The sequence below is a fragment of the Peromyscus leucopus genome, chromosome 16_21, assembly GCF_004664715.2.
Source record: "Peromyscus leucopus breed LL Stock chromosome 16_21, UCI_PerLeu_2.1, whole genome shotgun sequence".
In the NCBI taxonomy this organism is placed as follows: Eukaryota; Metazoa; Chordata; class Mammalia; order Rodentia; family Cricetidae; genus Peromyscus; species Peromyscus leucopus.
The window spans coordinates 49,033,521-49,051,562 of record NC_051084.1 but is presented as its reverse complement, the minus strand read 5'-3'; the positions used below and the strand labels follow the sequence as shown (position 1 = coordinate 49,051,562).

General features: G+C 44.3%; 1 protein-coding gene across 21 annotated transcripts in view; it reads left to right on the top strand.

Moving 5' to 3' along the window:
• Dst (dystonin) overlaps positions 1-18,042 on the top strand; it is a 436,213-nt gene that overhangs the window by 243,796 nt on the left and 174,375 nt on the right. For all 21 annotated transcript variants that reach the window (XM_037199850.1, XM_037199849.1, XM_028865355.2 and 18 more), the window contains one exon: positions 5,552-5,718. In XM_037199850.1, coding sequence (XP_037055745.1) covers positions 5,552-5,718 — 167 coding nt within the window. The remainder of the gene's footprint in view (positions 1-5,551; positions 5,719-18,042) is intronic.

The window sequence follows — 18,042 nt, the reverse complement described above, 5'->3', positions numbered from 1 at the left end:
ATAAGCTGCAGCGCTCACGCAGGGAGGGCAAAGCCTCAGTGTAGTTGGACGGCTGTTAACTAATCTGTGGGCATTTTAGTAACTGGGTGTGGTGTGGTCTTCATAACCCAGCATTTGTTGGGGCTCCAGAAAGCGTTTGTATTTGATGGAGATCTCCTGAAGATCTTCTTTCCAACTTCGGATCGTGTGTCCTGGAGAAGGGGTACATGTAGTGTGGTGGGGATGGCAGTTGCTCCTGCCCACTCTGCTGGGCCACGACTCTGCCCTGGGATAGGTTCACTCCGTGAGGAGCAGGTAGCACTTCCCCGTTCATTCTGTGATGTTGGGATTTGTCCTGATCATCCATGTGTGAACAGCAAAGTGCACACAGTGGTTGGGATGTATCTTGGTTAGGGTTTCTATTGCTGTGAAGAGACGCCATGAGCATGGCAACTCTTATAAAGGAACACATTTCATGGAGGTGGTGGCTTACAGTTTCAGAGGTTTAATCCATTATCATCATGGAACAGGCAGGGAGCAGGCAGACATGGTGCTGGCTACATCTTGATCAGAAGGCAACAGGAAATGGACTGTGACACTGAGCGAAGTTTAAGCATAAGAGACCTCAGAGCCTGGCCCCACAGTGAGATACTTCCTTCAACAAGGCCACACCTACTTCAACAAGGCCACACCTACTTCAACAAGGCCACACACCCCAGTTGTGCCACTCCCTATGAGCTTATGGGGACCAGTGACATTCAAATTAACCACAAGATGTTTCAATAGGAATATACTTAATGGGTTAAAATTTGGTGTGTGAGTGGAACTAATTAGATCTTATAGTGATAATGAATTTGAGTAGAATCTGTGATTAACGTCTGAACTTTCACAGTTGAAGCAGAAAAGCGATAACAGCTCAGAGAATTTGCTGAGTTGAAAAGTTAAGGAACATTTCCTTGTGTTAAGGCCTGGTGTTACTGGTGAATAAGACATTTTTGAGCAACGTATGAAGACCTGACACCTCGTACCCTCAGATTTCCATCAACAGGGATATTCCATTCTGGAAGATGGTGGAAGTTTTGCTCTGGCCAAGATCACCGGAAGGCCACCTGAACAGTGTTTCACATCGGAAGTGAGACTGGAGCAGGGAACAGGTCACACACTCCCTCCCTTTGAAGGGACAGCCCTGTGTGTTTAGCATCATTGGTTCCTCTGGTGCTTTTATCTGTGAGCACAAGGACCTTCCTCACTCATTTCCCCGTGTGAGAACTGGGAGTGCATGGCTCTGTGGTACTGAGCTGAAGAGACGTTGCAGTTCTTGTTCATTGCTCATGGTGTGAGAGTTCCGTAGGGTCAGGATTAGAGGTGGGGGAGAATCCATGCACGAGGGTGTAGAGGTTGGAGATGCAGCATGGATGGCAGAGTTTTTGATGTGGGGCGACTGGGCAGATGATGAGGCCCTTCTCTGCGGTAAGAATGCACACAGGAGTACATGGAGGGGCAAGAGAAATTCAGTGTCACGCACACTGAACTTTAAATGTTGGGATGTGCATCGCAGTGGTTAAGGGCGGTAGCATCCCAGGGTGGGGGTGGAGCTCAGTGGGAGAGTGTACGCCAGAAATTATTTTCTGAGATAGGCAGGCATGACTTGTTTCAAGCTGATACCAAGGATGCTGAATTTGAGCGAAAAGAAAGGACTGTGAGTTTTCTGTAGTAGGTGGAGCCGAGGGTTGGGCTTGTGGACATGCTCAAGTGTACAACAGTTGCGTGTACGTCATTTTTGAGAAGTGTCCTATAATGTGAAAAGCTGAGGTCTTTGTACCCATAGGCATTGGTTAGGAAAACATACTTGCAGGCCTAGTGGACTTTGCTGAAGCTGAGTTATTTCAGTGGGGGAGACCTGAAACTCGAAAGTGAGGAGTGATGCAAGGTCCTTAACGGATGTTGTTTCTCATGGGATGTGATTTCTGGTAAGTCTGGAGCTGTGGGAGGCAGAGTAGGAGAAGTGAGGCGAACACACAGCACAGGTGGAAATGCTCAGCAACTGGGGGATCAGTTCACTGCCAGTGGCCAGAGGAGCAGGAAATAAGCCGGTGTGCTAGTCTTCGATGGAAACCGTGGCTCATGACATAATTAAATGTGCATGTTTTTAATCAAAGTTTAAAAAAATAGTGTGTATGTGTGTGATAGTCTGAACTAGTATGTGTGTGAGTGGCAATCTGGAGTTCATGTGTTGGAAGTGATTTAATAACCAGACCTTGTTTTCCTCTGTAACTGTCGCGGATCTGTGAACTCATGCTCAGCACCTCTCAGGTAGACCAGCACTCCCACCTGTTACACTGGCACCTCATCACTGAAGTGTGCTGTCTTTCCTAGTTAATGGACAACTATTCTTGTAACCAGACTGACCCAGAATATTCTGGAATCAGCTAGAGACAGCAGAAATAATCCTCTATACATCAAGAACTGGGAAAAAATATGAAGTGCAGGTTTTTGCTTCTCCCTTTCTTTGTAAAAAGGAATAACATGACAAATAAAATATATTCAAGGTGTATTTCCTGTGTGCCAAATGTTAATAAGCCATGTTAATGCTGAATAAAATATCCAGCCGACACTGACTGTGTATTTCCTGTGTGCACGATATGATCACACCATGCTAATTTGGAATTCTCGTACGCAGTGTAATAACTCTCATAATGTTACCAGGGAGGGAACATACTTAAGCAGCTACATGATTTGAGTTCGTAATCATGAAGAAGCAAATTTGTGTGGGCAGTGTCACTTAGTCATCTAACAGAACTATGTCTCAACATGCTTGGAAGTAGTTAAGTAGAAAAGAGCAGTAGTTGTTTTCCACATGGAAAAATAAAAACAAAAGTCTTCTGTATGTTATGTGATATGTCCATGCACATAATTCTTTCCCAGGCTGTGGAGATCTTCACAGATTCCTAGGAAAGATGATTAAAATGGAGACAGTGCTTCTCTTCCAAATCCAAGACATTTTAAGGCCAGTGTTTCTGACTTGCTCAGCTTGGAGCTCCACCGAGCACTGACTGCCTCTGTAGGACCCTAGGTGAAGAGGGAGTGAGCCCTGCCTTCCATCTGCACCAGCAGATATGGTAGCATCTGCCAGCCTGGGAAGAGGGTTTGTGCTCAGCCTTTCTGCTTCAGGTCTTTGGCGTGGCCATGTCCCGGCTCTTGTGGTCACTTGGAAGAACAAGGGACTTCCTGTTTGAGTCTGGCACTGTCCCGTTCTCCTATTTCAGTTGTTTGACTCTGTATTTGACCTCTGAGTTCTTTGTTGTGTTTATAGTGTCTTAGGGAGATTTTAGGTAGAAAGAGGCCTTAAACCTTCTCAACAGCCTCCTACCTCCTCATTTTATAAATAAAGAAGATGGCTCTCAGACCAGAAGCAGATCTCATTGCTGTGGTCTGCGCCTTTGTCTCTGTTGCAGGGGGGTGGGGAGGTTGTTGTGACGAGTCTTTTTCAGTCCCACCAGCCATCGCCCAAATAATGACACAGAGACTTTTTGTTAATTATGAAAGCTCGGCCTATAGCTTAGGCTTGTTCCTAACTAGCTCTTATAACTTAAATTAACCCATTTATATTAATCTATGTTCTGTCACATGGCATTACCTCTCTTCCATCTTGCACCTCCTGTTTCCTCTCCATGTCTCCTGGCTTCTCCTGCGTGCCTAGATTTCTCCTCCTCTTCCTTTCTCTCCCCAGAAATCCCACCTAGACTTCCTCTCTAACTATTGGCTGTTCAACTTTTTATTATACTAATAACGGCAACATTTTCACACGGTGTACAAATATCCCACAACAATTTGTGACCTCCCCCTCTCTCCTTATACTTACACACACACACACACACACACACACACACACACACACACACACACACCTCCTTATTTGCAGATCTCTTCCAGGTCCTGGCTTGCTTACTCTTCATCATTTCTTGGTTTCAAACATTGCTGATGGAGGAAACAGTTATATATTAATGTTCATCCCAGCTGTGGAACTACTGAGGAGACCCTGGTGAAGTCACTTTGCACCCTTTATAGTTAGCATCAGGCCAAGAAGGATCCAGATGGAAGAGTTGCTCTTGGGACAGTGCACACCATGGAGATCCATGTTCTTTTCTGTCATTCAATGGAAGGAGTTCTCAGAACTGTACAAACAAATAAAATACACATGAAAATTCTACTAAAACTGAACAGGAAGTCATAAAACATTTATAGACTGTTAGCCAAAAATGTTACAAAATATAGTTAAAAATGAGAGAGGGCACTGTTCTCTTATTCTTTTTTTTTTTTTTTTAAAGATTTATTTATTTATTGTGTATATAATGTTCTGCCTGCGTGTATGCCTGCAGGCCAGAAGAGGGAACCAGATCTCATTATAGATGGTTGTGAGCCACCATGTGGTTGCTGGGAATTGAACTCAGGACCCTTGGAAGAACAGCCAGTGCTCTTAACCGCTGAGCCATCTCTCCAGCCCCTGTTCTCTTATTCTTGACATGGAATACTTGTTGGATCAAATTCTGCATAGAGTAATTTATAGCTTTTACTTCTCATCTGTTTTCATCTGGAAAAAAAATGCACTTAAGTTGCTTTAAGAGGCCTCATTAGCAAAGAATGTAGACTTTTTAATGTTGCTGAGTTTTGGTATAATACACAAGCAGGTTCGCACTGCCACTCCTGGCATGCAAACAGATCTGCAAGGCAGTGTCAGTGGGGTGAGCATGAGGGTCACCACAGCGTGTTGTGTCACATGGACCACCTAGTTTGTGGTGTCCCCACTAAATAAATTTAAACAGTACAAACACACACACACACACACACACACACACACACACATACACACACACACACACATATATATATAAGTTTCATCTTATATAAATCATGCTTGTAAAATATTCTGTGTTGACTAAAATGAACCACTCAAAAGTTACTGTTTCCAGGAACAACTATATAGAAGAGTGGGTAAAAAGCAAGTTGTTGATTTGAGATGAGAACTCTAACTCTCCGGGTACAGTAACAGCACGTGTGTAGTTGTCTGACTTCTGCTAAACAGAGAAAGCTTACTAAAGCAAATGCATTAAACAGAAGGTCAATAATTTATTACAAGTACAAGAAGAATAAAAGCCCAAACAGTATTTTATGTATTTTGTGTGTCAGCGTGCTGTTCCATGAAGACTTCTGTGAATTCTGTTTTACTTGTTTCTTGTACAATACCAATTCATTGTGCTGCCTAAATTTGGAGTGGTCTGGATCCCTTTGCCTGTCAGGGTTTTATTGTTGTTTATCTTTTTAAGATTGTAAAATTAGTGTGTTTTACATTAAAAAAAATATGTTAGATGCTCTTAAGTTGGATACAGACAAGTCAATCTGAAAGCCTGTTTGAAATTCAATTTTCCTCTATAAAACAGGAGAAATATATTTAGTATAAAAAGAAGAGTTACAGGGATTATGGAAAATCGGATGTAACTACTTGGCACATAGTAGACTTGTGCTCTCTCAGCTTGCTTCCTTCCTAATGGTTCAATGCTTCTGTTATATTTAGATATCTGACATCCATGTAACTGGAGAGTCCGAGGACATGTCTGCGAAAGAGAGGTTGCTGCTGTGGACACAGCAGGCAACAGAAGGTTATGCCGGGGTACGGTGTGAAAATTTCACTACCTGCTGGAGAGATGGGAAACTGTTCAACGCCATCATCCATAAATACAGGTATGGAGTATGTGTGTGTGCTTTCCCTTCATGTAAATACGGGCATCCTTTCATTTCTAACACGTTAAGTAACATGTTACTATGGAAGAAGCACAACATGAAGTCCATGTGCAGTGTAGAGAAAAATTCCAGATAAAATGAAAGATAGCGCAGGCCCAGTCCCGAGTTAGTACTCTAAACTGTAATACACACACTCACACACACACACTCAGACACACACATGGGGAGGCAGGCAGGCAGGCAGGCACACACACAGGAAGATAACAGTAGACAGAAGGTGACAGGGCGACAGAGCTGTATTATGTCTGGATTTATTTTCTACAACCTCGCAGGCATTAAGCTCTGATGCCTACAATCTGTCTGTCAGTGATCTAGAGTTTATCTATAGGGAAATGGTGAGTAGAGAGGCAAAGGTCTGTAGTTCACAGACTTAACAACCCAGGGGTTTGCCAGGTCCAAAATAAAGAGTGACTGGACAGCTGATCTGGGCTTGGTGAGCAGTTTTCCTATGAAAATTAAGTCTTCCTGTTAACATTTGAGTTAACACTGTCTATCCTTGTTCTAAGCAATGGTTAGTTTAATTCTCACAACATTCCCTCTTGTCATCCCTAGTTACACACAAAGCCTAGACACTGGGTAAATATTTGCCTAGTCACAAGACCAGCAGGCGGTGGACTTGGGATTCAAACCTGGCAGGCTGGCTCTTGGGTCTGTGCTTTTACTTTTGCTCTCTCACTAGAAATTAAATCCACAGAAAATGTTTATTGAAAACTATGGGTTTAACCTCAGTTATTTGCCTTGATTTTATGAAGATTGTGTCATATTGAAGAACCAAATATATTCACAAATAGATTAAGTGTAAGCTATAAACTTATTAAGCTGAAAAAGGTATTGACTATAATAAAAACTATACAAAACTGGTAATGAACTCTTCATGTATCCACACTCATCAGCCCCTATTTTTAAATAGTCTGATAGCCTCCTTCCTTTATGGGACAACTTTTAGATAGAGGTCAGTGGAGGTTGCTGAATTAAGAAGAAAACCTGGGTCAACTTACCTGCCCTTGTTCAGAGCCCAGTGCAGATACTGAGCACAGTAACCCAGACATGTCCACTATTACCCTGCCTGTCCCAGGGACTGAACACTGGAAGACTATGGAGCTCTTTCTCAGAAACCTTTTAGGCATGTAAAAACATTTTTAGAGGCTAGCTTTTCTAAAATCATCTGCTTTAAAATTATTGATATCTGTGTTGGTCATGGTAGCCCGTACTTGTAATGGCAGCACTCAGGAAGCTAAGACAGGAGGCTCACAAATTTGAAACCAGCCTAGGTTCCATAGCAAGACCTTGTCTATAAATAAATAGGTAGCTAGATGGATAGATGGTGGATAAATAAGTGTGCGCTCTCTCTCTCTCTCTCTCTCTCTCTCTCTCTCTCTCTCGCTCTCTCTCTCTCTCTCTCTCTCTCTCTCTCTCTCTCTCGCGCGCGCTCTCGCTCTCTCTCTCTCTCTCTCTCGCTCTCGCGCTCTCTCGCTCTCTCGCTCTCTCGCTCTCTCGCGCTCTCGCTCTCGCTCCCCTTTCCCTTTCTCTCTCTTCCTCTTTCTCTCTCTCTCTTCTTCTCTCTTCCCCCTCTCTCTTCCTCTGTCTTTATCTCTCTCTCTCTTCCTTTCTCTCTCTCTTCCTCTTTCTCTGTCTCTTCTTTTCCCTTTCTCTTCCCCTCTCTCTGTTTCCCTCTTTGCTCTCTTCAGTACTCATTAAGGATTATATGAGCAAATTGGCATACATCTGTGTATTTTTTCCCAAGTACTTAAGTAAGTCACTGTACATCAGAGATCCTACAGTTTTCAAGAGAAATTAAATCCACTGTCATTGCTTTTGGTGAGAAATGGGATCTTTAAAAAAAAACTTATGTGTATAGGTGTTTTACGTGTGTGTGTGTGTGTGTGTGTGTGTGTGTGTGTGTGTGTGTGTGTGTGTGTGTGTGTGTGTACACCACTAGCATGGTGCCCTCAGAGGTCAGAACAGGGTTGCAAACCACTGTATGGGTATAGATCCTCTGGAAGAGTAGCACCTGCTCAGAGCTACTGAGCCGTCCCTCTCCAGCCCAGAAGTTGGAATTGTAGCTGTTTCCTTCTCTAGAATTTCTGGTAAAATTGAATTCCAGCTCTGAGTGCACGCAGGGTTTCTGATGCTGAAGTTACGTTACAGTGTTCTGTGTCCTGTACTTGATTTCTCTTGCCAAAAGAAGCCTTCAGTCTGTAAGGTGTTGTAAAGCTTTTGGGCCTTTCTTAATAAAGCAGTTGGGTGCTTTTCTTCCAGTGTGTGTAAGAATTAAGCAGATAGGCTTGACTTGCACACATTTCTTACTTCTTAAAACCTTCATTTACTCCAAAGACCAAATAGACAAAGCCACAAACCAGTAGAGTATCAATATAAGTGGGGTTTTAGATATTAACAGTCATGATAATTTAGGAGCAGTGTTTCATTTATAGTTGGTTTTACTTATCTATTCCCATACAATTTTAATGTAGTGAAGTTTTCTGTGGAAACCTCTGTTTAGTATGGTTTCGTCTCTTGTATTTATTTAGATAAGAAGCTTTACTATTTATTGGATTTCATTTTGCTTCAGTAATAAAACTTAGCTGAGCTGGCACATGGGCCTGTTTTCTAAACAAATGGGTACCTTTAGAGGACCTTTAGAGAAAGTGATGGCTGCAGTAGCTGGGGTAGATGGCTGAGTGGCTGGGGTAGATGAGTGAGTGGCTGGGGTAGATGGCTGTGTTGGCTGGGGTAGATGGCTGAGTGGCTGGGGTAGATGGCTGAGTGGCTGGGGTAGATGGCTGCGGTGGCTAGGTTCTGTTGTTCACACATATACACACACATCACACAAGTATTCAAAGTTTTGGATTAATAAGAGCTACCTTATGAAAAGCCATTGGTCAAGTAAATTGTTTTGGATAGCCTACCATAATTTTGATTAGTTTTGTACCTAGACTATTTGAAAACAAACAGGTTTGCTAACCTAAGTAAACAGTATGCTATTAACAGTTCAGTATGGTTTTTACATAGTTCAGTTTTCTAATTTTTATCTCCAAAGAACTATTATGTGAAATTAAATGAAGAGGAATTTTAACATAGATTATGTAAATTCAGATTATCCATGGAGGTAAGAAAGACTTAGTGTTAGAAGATAAGCACTCACCAAACACACACAGAATGTTAACCATGTAGGTAGATGTTTCTGCTCTTGCAGAAATCTGTATTATAACAAAAATAAATATGTTAGTTTTAAAAAAAATTCAGCTGGGCCATGGTGGCACCCATGTTTAATCCCAGCACTCAGGAAGCAGAGGCAGGTGGATCTCTGAGTTTAAGGCTAGCCTGGTCTACAGATCAAGTTCCAGGACAGCCAGGGCTACACAAAACAAAGAAAACAAACAAATAAACAAAGTCTCATGAAATAGACTGTGCCTTCGTTTTTATCAATAATAAAAATCTTCAGATGCTGATTAATATCCTCAACATCATAAGCCTTTGAAGAAATAATGAATGTGACTGTTCTGGATTTTGTCATGACTGACATAATTTCTGTCTGCTAACGATTTTAAGAGATGGAAGTGTTGACCCGCACAATGCAGTCCTGCGTCCCTAAAGACTAATGACAGTTAGCAAAGATCCGTGGGAATTCTTGGTGAATTTGGGAGCTGAAAATGTGCATGTGTAACTGCCAACCCAGGGTTTTGTTTCCTCTTATAAATTACTGACGGACAATGCTGGTTGCTTAATTTAGGATTGGGTAACAATGAAAACCATGTAACATGTTAAAAGTGATTAAATTAAAAATTAAAGCATATTAAAATACTTAAGTAAGAGCAAAATCACAATTCTATAACGTTAATATGTCAGTCATGTTATCTGGAAGAGATAAAGAGCCTGGATTATAGTCCAGGTAATAACAATGAAAAGGTAGGGAGATTATAAAGAACAGCTCTTGGGTTTTGTTTAAATGAATTACGGTTCAATTAATTTCCCCCAATTAAATCTTGTTGGAATTTGCTGCTGTTCCCAGTTCCTTCTAGGAACTTCTGTTTGTTATATTCAGTTCTCAGGGGAAAGAGTTGAAATAATGAAAGTGCCACCTGCCTGCTTGTTTTGTTTGTTCCGTTCAGATAACTGGAACGCTCCTTGATCGACAGTATTTGAAGCATGCCTCCCCATTAATAAGCTCAGAACTTTGTCACTCACAAGAGTATCAGGGAAGACTGACTGGGTTTGATGAGTTTAGACAAAAGAGTGTCACAGAAACATTTGATGAGTAAGCTTACTAGCAAGAGGGGCTGAGGTAGACCGGGGAGGAGCCTCTAGCCAGGGCATCCTGGGAGTGTTCTCTAACAGGATGAGAGTTAGGGTGGAGGCTGCAGAGTACCCTGCTGACCTTGCTCGCCTGGCTCTGTCCAAGGGAGATAAAGCTCTGACTGTGTGCTTGAAGTTCTGCTCCTGAGCTACCTTCAGTCAGTCTCTCCACGTGGATAGTTCCCTAGAATTCCTGAAAGCCGGGATCCACATGGCCGCACTGGCCTCATGGTGTGAAAACGTAGCCGCCTAGGCATGAGAATGAATGTAAACCTGTAGATCCGGAGCGAGCATGGAAGAGTGCCGCATGGCCCTGAGACATTTCAGGGCAATAGAGAGAAGTTCAGGATATCGGGACTAGAAAGCTAGGTGTAGGGGCGCATTTCTGGGAGAGCTTATTTCCGCTTACTAGTTTCTGCCTGTCCTGCTCTTGTTTTTAATTCATCCACTCATTTATTTCAGTCTCCTGTTAAGTCTCTGCATTCTTTCCATGGGCATGTTTTAAATATATTAGCCAATTAAGATTGGGAACTTTAGGCAATAGTTGAAACTATTTTCTTATTAAGGGGGACATAATTTAGTATTAATTATTTTGCTCATAATTTGCATTTTCAATTAAAATTTATTGGGACCACTGTGCTTCATCATAATAAAAGTTTAACAATGTTTTAATTGGGTAAGTTCTCCCAGAAGTCTGTGGTCAGAGTCATCTTGTTAATCATATGACCTGCAGGCTGGTGAGTCACTCTCAGACTTGGATTCTGTCCCCACTTAGAAGCTGAACTGGATTGGGTTGGTGTAATACTGGGAGGAGGCCCTTCGGGGTTTGAATGTTCTCAGAGGAAGGTGGGCTGGTACTGACTGGGTAGTTCCTTCCCGTTGTCCTCGGGCTGCAGAGTCCTGATACAGGAGGGTGTGTATCCACATGTGCACACACCTGGGTATTACAGGCTCTGGTTCCTGTGGCCATAGACATGGGTGGTTACTAATGCTGAAACAACAGCAACCAAAGTATTTCGTTTTGTAAAGCCACCCGAATTGTATACAAATGAACTCGGAATGGCTATGCTCCGAGAAGAAACTGGTCATTGCTGTTAACACATTTAAAGCCCTTAAAGGGCCAGTGTGCACTGCCTGGAAGGGAATTCATTCGTGTCCAAATAAGGAATATGGCTAGTGACATAAATCTGGTTGCCATTTTTATTGCATCTATTTTTACACGTAATTTGGGGGGTATAGTTTGTCAAGTAAGTATCAGAGGAAATTCCAGCCTGTTGTACTTCGTTTCTGTGTTCCTGGCCCTCTTGCCCAGATGAATTCACAGAAAGGCCCAGTGATGAGCCTTGGACTAGAAGGAAAACAGATCCTCGGGGACGTGAAGTAAGCTGCCACCTTAGTTCTCTGGCTTCCATTCTTGAGGCAGAACACTGAGGTGTTTCATTGCCGTCGCAAGAGGATGGCTCGTGCAGCTGCCCGCATAGAAGCCTGACAAGCCTTGGCAGTCTGCAGTAGACACACCTGACATTGTCCCCTCGTCTTCTGTCTGTGATCTCCTTTAAGGTGCCCCACAGGGTTCTGTTCTGGGAACGGAATGGATTGTATTTAAAATGCATCATTAATGGACCCTTTTGATTTTGCCATCAACGCGTTGCATTTAATTTGTGTTTTGGGGAAATGTGTGGATCTGTGTAGAATAAGGACCTAGGTCTGCATCATTTCCCTTCATGAGGCTTCTGAGAAAGAAACATTTCCCAATTTTTCAGTTGCATTCTGCTAGGTCTAACTACCTTTTCTCCTGTTCTCCACTTTACCCCTTTATTCACTAAATTCTTTATTATATTGGTTTCTTAAAGACACCCCGAAGCTGAAATCGTAGGCACGTTTTTCTGTGTTTGATGTTCAAGGTGTTCATCAAAACGCAGGTGTATTATGGGTCGAGAGAAGGAAAGTGAGGTAAACAGATTTCAGAGTAGAGGGATCATTTCAAAAGCTGGGGAGGTGGCTGGGGAGGTGGCTTGGTGGGCAGAGGTGCTTGCTGTGAAAGCAAGATGACCTGAGTTCAAGTCCCCAGCACCCACATAAAAGTGAGGCATGGCTACATGTGCCAATAACCCTGGCAGGAGGTGATGGAGACAGGTCGGTCCTGGGAGAATCCTGGATCCAGCCTAGCTGAAATGGTGAGCTTCCAGCTTACTAACAGCCCCTGTCTTAGAGAAGAAGGTAGAATGGGGTAGAGGAAGACTCCCACAGTCCTCTTCGCTTTCACATGTGTACACACACACACACACACACACACACACACACACACACACACACACACGCGCGCGCACTAGAATACCAGCAGTGGAGGCTGTCACAATACAATACAAGTGTGCCGACTGTGACTTAGGCAGCCTGTGACAGCATTGGTCCCCCTTCTCCTTGTGAGCTGCTGTGGAGCCTGTAACAATCGAGCACTGACTGGAGCCACAGATGGATGCTGATTCAAACCTCCCACTGCCTCTGAACTCCTTTCTTCATCTTTTTCCCTTCCTCATCCTCTTACACCAGAGGAGCCAGGGCCTGGCATGTCTATTCTTCCCTAGGCCAATTTGTTTCTTTCAGAACTTCTTTGATATTGTCTTGTTTATAGGTTCATATTCTCATCTTGTTGTACTATATGAAGTAATTGAAGTTGTTCATTTTAGCACAGTGAAATAAAGTTGATTCTCACCTCCCTATGTGGGGGAGGTTTGGGTTTTTTTTGTTTGTTTGTTTGTTTTTTGTTTTTATCGTTCACAGATTAAGATTTTAGCAGTTCTCTCAGGATGAACATGCAGGAACTAGAAGGTGGCCCCTCTGGGTTAAAGCCAGAAATTTTCTCTGGACTTACTCAGGTTTAGGAGACAGTGTGGAGTGAGTTATTGTTTGTAAGTTGAAAGTCCTAATTCTTTAATTGCCTTTTAATTATTACAATTGTTAGATTTTAATCTTGGAGCACCAAGAAAGCTTGCACTAAATTACAGTGCCTCTGATCTTTGTTCTCCGCCTTGTTAACGGAGTGGTACTTTGTAGGGGAGAAAAGGAAGAATATTTGAAATAAATTCCAAGCCACCTAGTTTTAAGAATAAGAGAAAATTATCTTCATAATCCTGTTGCTACCTAGGGGTTCTTGGCTTTGATTCTCAATAATACGTGTGCCCAAATATGAGCCTAAAGGGATGCCTCCACCCTTGTTACATAACTCTGTGGGGTTCTTCTGCAAGCCCATATTTATTTGCTGGGGGACAGGGGAGGGGAAGAAATAGCTTCTCAGGCCTTTGGGGGTGGGGAGGGAGAGGGGGAGGTGAGATGCTTGTTTGCACCAATAAGAACAGTTAGAGAATGTGAAGTCTGAACATGATTTGATCCAAACAGTCATCTTCAGGAATTTGTTATGGTTACTGCTGTGCCGTCCCGGGAGGAGCGAGGGAGGCATAGGGAATGTGTGTTCTTACTGTGTGATCTGTTGAAAGGATGATGTTGTGTAACATAGCGCTGCTGCACGTGTCTTTGTGTGGGGCCTCTGTTCTCGAGCAGAGTTTGTGTTAGGACCGGACTCTGGGTAATTGGAGTGGGGTTTTCTTTGTCCTTATATTTAAACTCCATGGAATGAATCCCTTGAGGGCTCTTTGCAGCCTGCTGAGCCTGTGTCTTTTTTTTTTCCCAGCAAAGCCTGCTCCTGCATGAGCTCAGCCGTCCGCCTTGTCTGTGCCTGTCCCTAAGCTGTGATGCACACCGCGGAATGTCACACATCAGGGTGGGGCCTGAGCGGGATCAGGCTGGCATGTCTGGCTATTGGTCCCCTGTCCGTAGTGTGTGCTTCTTCCTTCCTTTGTCCCCTCTCCTCCTTACCCCTTAACTTATGAGCTGGTGTCTGCGTCCAGGGACGTGGACACCCGCGAGAATAAAGATTTTCTTCTCTCTCTGATACACACCCACCTCCATGCATCTGCCTTCATCTCTTCTGCTCCTGTGCAGTGCAGACCCCTCCTCCGCCTGACCAGAGCCCCTGCTGTGGCTCCTCTCACCTCCGTTCTCCTGGGTGTCCCACTTTTCCCTCCAGTAGGGCTTTCTCAGTGGATTTTAAGCACGATGGTAGTTTCTGCTAATTAAAGAATCTATAGAAATATTCTGCCCCAACCCCATGGTTTGTGTGTGTCAGCGTGTGCACACACCAGCACGGGGCGAGGGGGGGGTACTTTTTTCATTCATGACTAGTCTTTTTGGAAGAGCTGTCTGTCTTAATTTTTTTTTCAGTTGATACTTCTCCACTGTGCTTACTCTGGTTCCGATTTCATAATCCACTCAAACACGTGCAGGGCCTTGGTGACTTCCACGTGGCTGAATCTGTGCAGTTGCAGGCCTGGTCTTCCTTGTCATCGTTGGCCTCTTGAGCGTTCTTTTCTTCCCTCTTAGCTGCTGTATTGAAGTGTTTGACCGTTGTGGGTCCAGCCCTCTCCCTTCCCCTTGTGTCTCAGCCATATTTACAGCTTTGGTTTCTGCAGGCTGCATTACGGAACACAGGACTGTGGGGAGGGTCTTCTTCTGGTCCCGCTTCCTCTCTCCATTGCTGCTATTCCCCTGCAGCCTAAATTCTGTGAGGACATCTGAACCACTTTAATTTCTCAGATCTGATCGTTTAATCTCTTATAATCCTAGTGAATGCACTTCAGTGGCTTTCTGTAGTTCCTAGGGAAGAAAGTTTGCAGTCCAGTAGGAAGTTCCTGGGAGCCGGCCTCAGTTTGGCCCCCTGCTGGTGCCAGCCTTGCTGCTGCTCAGCGCGCTCCCCAGCCGCTGCTCACCGTGCTCCCCAGCCGCTGCTCACCGTGCTCCCCAGCTGCTGCTCCTGCCCTCCCTGGGCCGCCTGCGCTCATGTTTCCCCCCACCAGAGTTACAGACGGGGTTTCTCCTGTGTTCTCACTGCCGGATGAGGACCTCCTGATGTCCGCTAGTTCTCCACATACCCCGTGACTGTTCTCAGCATCTTGTCGCCTGGAAGGTGGTAGATCACGTTGAGTGCCGTGTGTGTGAAGGAGTAGACTTGCTGCTTTGTTTGTTGGGAAGAGTTATGTATTCGAATACCAGAAGCATCGAGTTACCTCTTCTCTGGTTGCATTTCCATGGCCCTGTTCTGTGACAATAGGTACATTTTAGCCTGTGTACGTTGTCCTTCATGCTTGGTTTTACAACTGCTTTCTCCCAAATCATCCTAAGACCTTGGGAAACACACATGGGTTGTTCTTGAGCCTTGTCCCAGCGGCAGGTGGGAATCCCCCACCTGCCACAGCCACCACATTTCCCAGTGCTCCATAGGTGTAACTGGAGTTCTAGATGATTTTGTCCAAGCTTGTGTGGCTCCTGATTTCCAGTTGCACTAGTAGAGTCGTGCAGCATTTGGGTCCTGAGGAAGCAGAGAACGAATCAGGGGGAGGTCAGAGGACGCCAGCATCGAAGCTCTGTGTGGTTTGTTGTAGTCATTGTTTTACCTTAACATGGCCTTCTCTCTTGATTATATTAAAACTGTCTTTCAATGAGTAAAAGACTAACCTGTGATAAGAGACTCATAAAATGCCCCATCTTACCCACTTTTAAGTGAGAGTGGCATTAAGTACATTGTTATGTGACCATCACCACTACACACACACACACACACACACACACACACACACACACACACTGCCTCTTGTACGACCGGCTTGTTTCTGTTGCAGTGATAAAACACCCTGACAGAAGCATCGGTGGAGAAAGGGTTGATTTTGCCTACACGTCTAGATTATATAGAGTCCAGCATTTCAGGGAAGCCACAGTGACGGGCCCCTGAGGTAGCCAGTCACATCGCATCTGTGGTCGAGAGCGGAGAGAATACATGCAGACGCGCTGGCTGCTCAGCTTGCTCTTCACTCCGGTACAAGCCAGGATCCAAACTCAGGGAATGGGACCATGTTCCTTCCAGCTGGGTCTTTCCACACCAGTGAAGGCCATAAAGACAGTTGCCCACAGACACGCCCACGGGCCAACCCTGCATGGAGACTCTCTTCCCGGGTGATTCAGTTATGTCTAGGTGACAAATAAAAGTATCGCAACTCCACCCCTTGTCAACTTGGCACATAAAACATCACTTTAAGCTATAACCTTTCACCCTCAATACCCCAAATCTCAGGTTGGTTGGTTTGTTTTTTGTAAAATGTAGTCCACCTTTAAAAGTCCCTGAAGTCTTTAAAATTTCAACACTTTGAAAGTTCAGAGTCTCATAACTGTGAGCTCCTATTATCAAAAACAAGATACATACTTCCAAAATGTCATGGCCCAGAGTAAACACTCGTATTCCAGAAGTGAAGGACAGGGACATAGGAGCAATCAGATCAACACAAGAGTAAAATCTGGACGCGCAAATGCCAGGTCCTGCCTGCAGCTGCCTTGTAGGCTGCTGGGGCTCGTCATGTAGTCAGTCAGCGGGGCTCCAGAGGGTTTGGGTGACTGTGTCCCTCCGCCCCTGCCCACCTGCAGCATGTACAGCGGCCCATTCCAAAACACCTGTACTTCTCCGTGGCAGAACCCCACAGCCCTGGCATCTGCAATGTCCTGGAGTCTCCGTCCCACCAGAAGCTTTGCTCCATAGCTTCATGTCACAGTCCCTCAGGGACTCTCCTCAGGGATGCCCAACAGCTCCAGGCCTTGGCTTCTCTCTACCGCCATCCTCAGTCTTGTGTCCTTTGTGCCTTTAAAGTCAGTACCAGGTGGACTGTGCTTCTGAGATTGCTGAATACTGATGTCGGCCTGAGATGTTGCCTGGCCCCCTTAGACCACGGTCGTATCAGTTTGTGTGCTGAGCCCTCCCAGGAGCAGGGAACCCTTGAGGATTTCTTCCTTTAAGGGAGTTGATATCTCACCAAGTGGAGCCTCCAATAGGGTTTTGCCCAGGGTATCCCTCCTGTTGTCCATGCTCCACACAGAGGGTTTCTCCAGACCCTCTGAGCTCTCACGGCTGCTTTCTCAGTTCAGCCTAAACGCCCCCACATCCTGCACGCTCCCTGACCTGCCAGTAAAGCAGTTCCATTGGCTTTAGTTTGAACGTCACTCAAGTTTCGGGACATTCTAAAGCTGGCTCCTGCCCCTTCGGTTAAGGCCATCAAGACAACACGCTCCCCCCATGCCTGCAGGCCACCCTGATCTGGACAGTCTGCACTGGGACTCTACCCAGGTCATTCTAGCTTGTGTCAAGTTGACAATTAAAGGAACCGTCATTGTGACTGCCTGTGACCCAGTAAAGGATCTTCCCCCAGCAGCTAGTAGCTACTTTAAGTTGATAGAGGAAATTGTTCCCTACTGTCTTTTCAGATGATCATATCATTTCAAACCACCGTTTTAACTGTTTTTTTTTTAATTCCAACTTTACTATGTACTTTAGACCAATAACTTTAGAGTTAGACCCATCCACATACCTCTCCAATAGTCTGCATGTTCACTTCTGACTTAATAAAAATAAACACTGGAAAAGATTAAAAAACAGTCTCTGTGTTGTACTGAGGAGAGAAAGCAAAAGGAAATGTTAGTATTTGTGTGTACTTTATGTTTGCATTTTTTATTTTATTTTATTTTTTTTTTTTTTGGTTTTTTGAGACAGGGTTTCTCTGTGTAGTTTTGGTGCCTGTCCTGGATCTCGCTCTGTAGACCAGGCTGGCCTCGAACTCACAGAGATCCACCTGCCTCTGCCTCCTGAGTGCTGGGATTAAAGGCGTGAGCCACCACCGCCAGTCTGTTTTCATTTCTACTGTGAGGTTCTGTGCTAATTAAAAGAAATATTTGAGGGGCTTCCTTAAAACAACTATCTGCTGTTTTTATTTCTGAGTTAATGGGAATAAAGTGATTTTATTTTAAAGGAGCAAAATAAGACATAAGTTTTAGGAAAGATTGTAACTTCAAAAGGAAATTAAACTTACTAGAGATGCA